Raw genomic sequence first — 7966 nt, forward strand, 5'->3', positions numbered from 1 at the left:
ATTATAAAGTTTTTTATGATATTTGTTTGTTTTGATATTTTGTCAGTTTGGGACAGGTTTTTGCCATCATCTGCCTTGTAGCTGATCTAAAAGTATGCATTATTCAACAGCTTTAAGTTTTTCTTTTATTTTCTAACACCCCTCCCTTTCTTTTTTATCACTGTTAGTCCACCTGAACAAAGAGATGGAACAGTGCTGGTGTTAATGCTTTAGGTTTCTTTCACACAAACATAGTCCATGACAGATAATATCATGCTGTACACAGCCTGAAAGATAATATATACAGACATGTCTATGAAATCATGCAACAAAACATGCACTGAGAATGAAATATTGCTGATATTAGTCATTTAGTGCAGTGTTACTCAACTGCTTTGTTGACAAAAAAAACAAAAACAAAAAAAACTGTAAAATTATAGAAGACCGCATTTTACTGAGGTTGTTGGTCTTTGGTCGGGTAATATCATGTGATTTTAAATGCAGGGGTGCAAGTGGAAAAAAATTGGCAAGACTGAAGTCCGGTCTTCTATGATTTTCCGTCCTAGGCGATTTTTCTCTCTCGGTAAAATACAGAGTTTCAGGGCTAAGTAACAGTGTGTGTGTGTGTGTGCCTCTCTCTCTCTCTCTCACACACACACACACACACACACATTCTCTCTGTTCTCGCTTTCCAATGAACAGTCCCATCCGGCTTCCAGCGGCAAAAATGGGAGTCGTACACAGCGCGCGCGGCCAGACACAGCTGGCGCTGGCTTCAGTTTAGCTAAGCACTGGTCAACCAGTCAAGAGAGTTCCATCTTCCGGTGAATAGTTCAGTATTCAAGTTCCGACCAAAACTTTCCCGGATCAAAAGCATAGGGACAAAAAAAAAAAAAAAAAAAAAAAAAAAAAAAAAAATTGAAATTTCATCAAGACGGAAATCCGTATGAGACGGAACCACTTGCACCCCTGTAAATGCAGTAAAATTCAGAATTAAATAAAACTCTGTACCCACAACTGCAAATCTCAACCCTGAAATAAAGATATACATGCATATATACTTTCATAAGATTAGCCTTCTTAAAAAAACAAAAAAAACCATAAAAAGGCCTCAATTCTGCACCAAGCTGAAAGCGGTGAACCTCTCCCTGGAAGGGGACTGGGGAATAACAAGACAATGCATAATGTTCCTTTGGAGTCAAAAAAAAAAAAAAAAAAAAAAAAAAAAAAACCAGCAAATTGTGCCATTGTATCACTATGCCAGAAAGAAAAAAGACAAATGCTGTCTCCACACTGGTACCATAACTAAAACAAATACACAACTGCACACACAAAACAACTTTTTAAGAAGACATACTACAAGCAAACAAGAGAGGCAAGGCCTTTAAGTCTCACTTGTGATACACACTTTATCCAAAAAAGGAATCTTGAGAAGAAAAAAAAAGAGGAACTTGTTTAAAATGTGCTCTGATTCAAATATCATAAACTAGGGGAAAAAAACAACAGCAACCTAATAGATTGGGATCTAAGCATGACAAGCATTGCAGCAAGAACACTTACCACCGGCCAAAACACATGCAACAAACATCCAAAATCAATATCTAAACTTATGATTTTTTAGCATGATAAACTGACGATGGTATTGGGTGATAACACTGTTTATCAAATCATGTTAGTTTGATGTATTCTGATTATTTAAGAAAAACTCTAAAGGTTGTGGTAAAGTGTTGCTATCACTTCAGGCACTACACAGCATGTTGCTATTTTCTCTAGATCTGGGCAGACTGGTACGGTGCAATCCATTCAGTTCTTTTTCTTTTAATGTTCATTCTATTCATTCTATTTAATTCAGCATTGACTTTAAAATATTCATACACAGTAAACACATCAATGGCAAGCACTTGCTAACAAACCTTTAAGCACAGACTTGAAATTTAGTGAAACTGTTGTGAATATGTTGATGCAGGCGTTTATTATTAAAACTGGTGAAGTGTGGTAAACAAGCTGAGCTTCTCATGTCTAACAGGTGTGCCAGAAAAATAATTTTGTGTATTTTCAGCCACAATTTCATCATTTACTTCAACCACTGTTATATCCTATAATAGCAGAGATACACCAAATTTAAAGTGCAGTGTATCAACAACTTTGTCAATGTTGATCTGTTTAATTTTCTCACCAGGAAAGCTAACAAGATGTGTGGAGATTTTGTCTAGACAAGGGAAACACGCATTAATTGCTTTTAAGAAACCACTGTTTCAAGTAGAACTTATCTCACTTCCATCAATATCAGGTACAGAGAAGATTAATCATTATTATCCCTCCCTGACCTAAGCTTCAAATACCAAGTTTCTGTCAAGTCATTTCATAGCAGATCAAAATAACTTCTTACATTTTTGTCTTCTTTGAGCCTTACGACCCCCACCCCCTCTCTGCCCTCTTCACCGCAAGATGTTCTTTTTGTTGTTGTTTGTTTTGCTGTTTGTAAAATAAGGATAACTTTTTTTCTCTTACCTAAAAATCCAAGTACTAATCTGGTAAAACTGTGCTTGATAATGAATTTATGAAGAACAGTGCAGTTAGTCAAACAAAAAGAGCTAGAAACAGATGTCAACCCTGGGAAGCAAAACTGGTAATCCTTTTGCTGGTATTTTCAGAAGTGATCCCCCTTGTTCCATTAACTTCCCTTCCTAAAATTAGTATAAATGATGAGAAAACCAGTAAAGAACGCTGGCAGCTAAAGGAGAGAGAAAATGTAAGGGCAACACACGCACTAGCAACTGGGCTGTCACACAGTACCACTTGTCATGCACATGTCATGCCAGATCATAAAGAAATGGGGAACCAGTCAAGGCATTATAAAGTGGGGGAAAGGCATGCCCCTGTTGGCATAAAGTAGTGCAAGCTGTCAGTGCTAAACCGAGGTCAGGGGCACCTGTGATGGGAATTTACCTCCCAGTTGATTTCTTCGATTTGTCAGAATCCCAAGACAATGTGGTAGAATTGCCTGGGTGGGAAGAGGAGCTTGTTTTCAATTTGGCCTGCACATCGATGGCAAAAAACAGTACACGTGTACAAAGCATGTTCATGAATACTAGGATAAGGCATGACAACATGACTGAATACAGAAATTCATATGTATCTATATGATATACTGTTTTGAGAGGTGCTTGTCAAAGCACTAATAAGTATAAAAACATCACAAATTGATTGCTGAAATCTGAAATGACCTTGAACATATTTTCTTTATTGTAATAGTACTATCAAATAATACAGAAACCTGAAAAGCTTAACTGATTTATTATCTATATAATTCAGGCATCAGAATACATGCCCCACCCCCATCATTCCCTGGTATTGGAAATCTGATCAAAAGACTAAACTAGCATTTGTTTTTCCTAATAAAATCAACAGCTTGCCTGTTTGTCTCTGAGGAGATGGTTAGAGAAACTAACAAAAAAACAGTCGGCTATTCAAATGAACCTGCCAATCATACTGCCAACACATAACTCATATACCAAACTCAGATTTTAAATTTTGTAAGGAAAGGTCTTGCCACTGAAAATGAAGTTTCCAATGCAGTTTTGCATTTTGCACTTTTTCATGCCTGTCTTTCTATTGAAAAAAATAAAATGAAAGGCAGACAAGGTCAGAGGTTCAGTTACAAAAAATTAACAGACTAGTCAGCAATTAGTCTATTTGTCCTTAAAAAGGGGTCAGAGGAATCCACATCAATTTTATTGAGACTGAGCCTGACGCAAGAGTAGAAGATACTGGCATGATAGGATAAACATGCAGGATAAATGGACAAATACCAGTTTCCTTAACATATCAAACAAGATGTCCATATTCTGTACAACTGTATTTCAAGTAGGCTGCTGGCGTACAGAGCAGTGTTTGGGTTGAGTTCTTTTTGTCTGTCTTGGTGCTGTTAAAAATTCCGATAATCATCTGTTTGCGAAAACTGGCATTAGCGTGTGCTGCTGTAGCCTAACTCTTTGCAGACGAATTCTGAGATAACTCATAACAACAAAGTGTCACTCAGCATCAACTTCTGAGTATACTCTCAACAGCAAACTCCAGTATTTCAATGCACACTGTGTTTTATGTGTTATTTCTCTTCACCAGTCTTTTGTCTGGAGTTTGATTTGTTAGGCAGTTTTTGTTCAAATTTTAATGTTAAATTGAATATGTCTAAAAATCACAGGTATATGGTAGGAGAAGTCTTTCAATAAGTTTCATGGATAGTGACAAAGAGAAGAAGCCAAAAGATTCACATTTTAGTCCAACTGGCAACAGTTTGATGCAGTGAGTGAGTTTAATCTCCTATGCCAGGTTTTAGGCCTATCTGTCTACAAATAAAATCACAGTGGTGGTCCACCCCAGCCAAGGCACAAAACCTGTTTTCTAACCAATTTTCTGAGGCAACTCCAGCCCAGGTATGCTGCTGGCCTGAGGCAGAAGCATTCTGAACAGATTAAGTTTATTGTTCACTGACCTTATGTTTACATCATCAATACTGTTTGTGTGCATCGACTCAGCACATATTTAGTCACATAATACAATACTTACGTGTACTGACTGGTTTACTTTGGTTCCTATGTCATATGTCAAAACGCACAACAATGAATCAGTCCATTTTAGTACTAATCTACTGATTTATCCTTTCCTACTTGGTTATGGTAAATTATAAAGCAGACAGAATTCCATTCAACAACACAGAGGAACCCATTCATGCCAAAATTACCTGTGATGGAATAGGCACAGAGAAAAAGACCATATTTTTTGGGTTATAAATCACCTTATCCCCTCCCTTGTGCTTAGAGCCTCAGGGTAAACACTACACATTATTTTTATTATTTATCCACCAAAACTGTGCTTCACTTTCATAAAAACTGATCAGCAATGTTCTGGAATGCCACTGTTCCATGATTTTCCATTATTCAATATCATCTGTTCTTGGTCCATTTCTAACTTTCCTTCTTTGGAGCAAGTAGTCCATTTGTAGCTATTATCTTGGTCTCCCAACCCCTCTTTCCACAAAGATGGGGACTGCAGGTCAGATTACAGATATTGGTGTGCTTTATAACCCAGAAAATATTTCTACTCTAGGTTAATTAAGTGAGTATTATTATGGAAAACCTAACTAACCAACACCAAAGGAAAGAGAAGGTGAGAGGGGGAAAAAACATACACAGAGAAAGAAAAACTTTAAAATACACACAGCAAATTCACTGTAGGATCCCATGGTTGCCAAGGAGACGTTGCAGTTGGATTCGCCATTGCTGCTTACCGTGGTCTGTGAGAACAGATCAGGGTTGTTTTTCCCAGCAGTTTTCTTCCTCCCACTGCGACTGTTGTTGTTTGAACTGGTGTTCTGCAGGCTTTCCTGCAGATGTTTGCGAGCTTGTCGAAGCGAACGGCGGCGCTTTGTGTGATTCATGTTGGGAGTCTGAAAAAAATCAAGCAGTAAATCATTCCTTGGCTTGGCCAGTGTGGTGATGGAGCAAGAAGCTTGCCCACCCACCTTATTTTTTCCATGCTTAATATAATGATTTAAAGCGAACAATCATTGTGCTTCTGCTACAAAGTTTAAAACTGTGCAAGAAATCCTCCTAACTTGGTTGTAAGCAAAAATAGTTTAAAAGTTATGATGTTCCATTTCTTTAACAATGATTAATAAAATGATTTAATAATTAAAGATTTTCAGAAATATGTACTCTTTTAAAACTGATTCAATTAACTTGAAAAGTTTAAGCGCTAATAGCTTTAGCAATGCATATCAAAACTACTTGGTGTAACTGATCAATAAGCAAGCACATTCTTCTGAGGGAGAGACAGACAGACAGACAGACAGATTTATATGAAAAGATAGCTGTATATATATATAAATAGATGTGTGTATGTATCTATATATATATACATGTGTGTAGTGTGTAGTGTGTGTAGTGTGTAGTGTGTGTAGTGTGTAGTGTGTGTAGTGTGTAGTGTGTGTAGTGTGTAGTGTGTGTAGTGTGTAGTGTGTGTAGTGTGTGTAGTGTGTGTAGTGTGTGTAGTGTGTGTAGTGTGTGTAGTGTGTGTAGTGTGTGTAGTGTGTGTAGTGTGTGTAGTGTGTGTAGTGTGTGTAGTGTGTGTAGTGTGTGTAGTGTGTGTAGTGTGTGTAGTGTGTGTAGTGTGTGTAGTGTGTGTAGTGTGTGTAGTGTGTGTAGTGTGTGTAGTGTGTGTAGTGTGTGTAGTGTGTGTAGTGTGTGTAGTGTGTGTAGTGTGTGTAGTGTGTGTAGTGTGTGTAGTGTGTGTAGTGTGTGTAGTGTGTGTAGTGTGTGTAGTGTGTGTAGTGTGTGTAGTGTGTGTAGTGTGTGTAGTGTGTGTAGTGTGTGTAGTGTGTGTAGTGTGTGTAGTGTGTGTAGTGTGTGTAGTGTGTGTAGTGTGTGTAGTGTGTGTAGTGTGTGTAGTGTGTGTAGTGTGTGTAGTGTGTGTAGTGTGTGTAGTGTGTGTAGTGTGTGTAGTGTGTGTAGTGTGTGTAGTGTGTGTAGTGTGTGTAGTGTGTGTAGTGTGTGTAGTGTGTAGTGTGTGTAGTGTGTGTAGTGTGTGTAGTGTGTGTAGTGTGTGTAGTGTGTGTAGTGTGTGTAGTGTGTGTAGTGTGTGTAGTGTGTGTAGTGTGTGTAGTGTGTGTAGTGTGTGTAGTGTGTGTAGTGTGTGTAGTGTGTGTAGTGTGTGTAGTGTGTGTAGTGTGTGTAGTGTGTGTAGTGTGTGTAGTGTGTGTAGTGTGTGTAGTGTGTGTAGTGTGTGTAGTGTGTGTAGTGTGTGTAGTGTGTGTAGTGTGTGTAGTGTGTGTAGTGTGTGTAGTGTGTGTAGTGTGTGTAGTGTGTGTAGTGTGTGTAGTGTGTGTAGTGTGTGTAGTGTGTGTAGTGTGTGTAGTGTGTGTAGTGTGTGTAGTGTGTGTAGTGTGTGTAGTGTGTGTAGTGTGTGTAGTGTGTGTAGTGTGTGTAGTGTGTGTAGTGTGTGTAGTGTGTGTAGTGTGTGTAGTGTGTGTAGTGTGTGTAGTGTGTGTAGTGTGTGTAGTGTGTGTAGTGTGTGTAGTGTGTGTAGTGTGTGTAGTGTGTGTAGTGTGTGTAGTGTGTGTAGTGTGTGTAGTGTGTGTAGTGTGTGTAGTGTGTGTAGTGTGTGTAGTGTGTGTAGTGTGTGTAGTGTGTGTAGTGTGTGTAGTGTGTGTAGTGTGTGTAGTGTGTGTAGTGTGTGTAGTGTGTGTAGTGTGTGTAGTGTGTGTAGTGTGTGTAGTGTGTGTAGTGTGTGTAGTTGTTAGTGTGTGTATGTGTGTATGAGTGTAGTGTGTGTAGTTGTAGTGTGAGTATAGTGTGTAGGTAGTATGTAGTGTGTCAGACGTGTGTAGTAGTGTGTAGTGTGAAGTGTGTAGAGTGTGATAGTAGATGGAGTTAGTAGATGTAGTGTGAGTGAGAGAGTAGATGGTAGAGTTGTAGTTTAGATGATATTTAGATAAGAGTAGTGTGTTATGATGTAGTTATGAGAGATGTGTAGTGTGATGTTAGAGTGAGATAGAGTGTGAAGTAGAGTAGATTAGTGAGTGTAGTGTAGTACGTTGGTAGTTGTGAAGTGTATGATAGTAGTGATAAGTGTGTATGTGTGATGATATGTTAGTAGTTGATATAGTGTAATAGTATATAGAGTTATGAGAGACTTAGATATGTAGATAGTACGTATGATAGACGTATAGTAGTGTAGTGTGTAGAGTAGAGTATGTTATGAGAAGTAGATATATTCTGTATGTGACGTGAGTATATACGTTAGATAGATAGACTATATACGAGTATAGACTGTAACTAGATGAATATACGGATATAATCTATAGACTATATTACTATGATACTATAGTTACGATAACTATATAGACATATATAATAGACGATATACTATTATACTAGATGAACGTATAGTATAATCTATATACTAGATAGAGACGAGATACGAGATA

The 7966-nt window shown here is 37.9% G+C and overlaps 1 protein-coding gene across 5 annotated transcripts in view; it reads right to left on the reverse strand.

The window, feature by feature from the left end:
• The window catches only part of LOC143275055 (protein regulator of cytokinesis 1-like), a 30283-nt gene that overhangs the window by 3635 nt on the left and 18682 nt on the right, over window positions 1-7966 (reverse strand). For 2 of the 5 annotated variants that reach the window (XM_076579150.1, XM_076579121.1), the window contains 2 exons: window positions 5201-5428; window positions 2929-3017 (listed from right to left, as the gene is read on the reverse strand). In XM_076579150.1, coding sequence (XP_076435265.1) covers window positions 2929-3017; window positions 5201-5428 — 317 coding nt within the window. The remainder of the gene's footprint in view (window positions 1-2928; window positions 3018-5200; window positions 5429-7966) is intronic. The other 3 variants (XM_076579134.1, XM_076579143.1, XM_076579128.1) reach the window with 3 other exon arrangements.

This window comes from Babylonia areolata, chromosome 2 (assembly GCF_041734735.1).
Source record: "Babylonia areolata isolate BAREFJ2019XMU chromosome 2, ASM4173473v1, whole genome shotgun sequence".
NCBI classification, from domain to species: domain Eukaryota; kingdom Metazoa; phylum Mollusca; class Gastropoda; order Neogastropoda; family Buccinidae; genus Babylonia; species Babylonia areolata.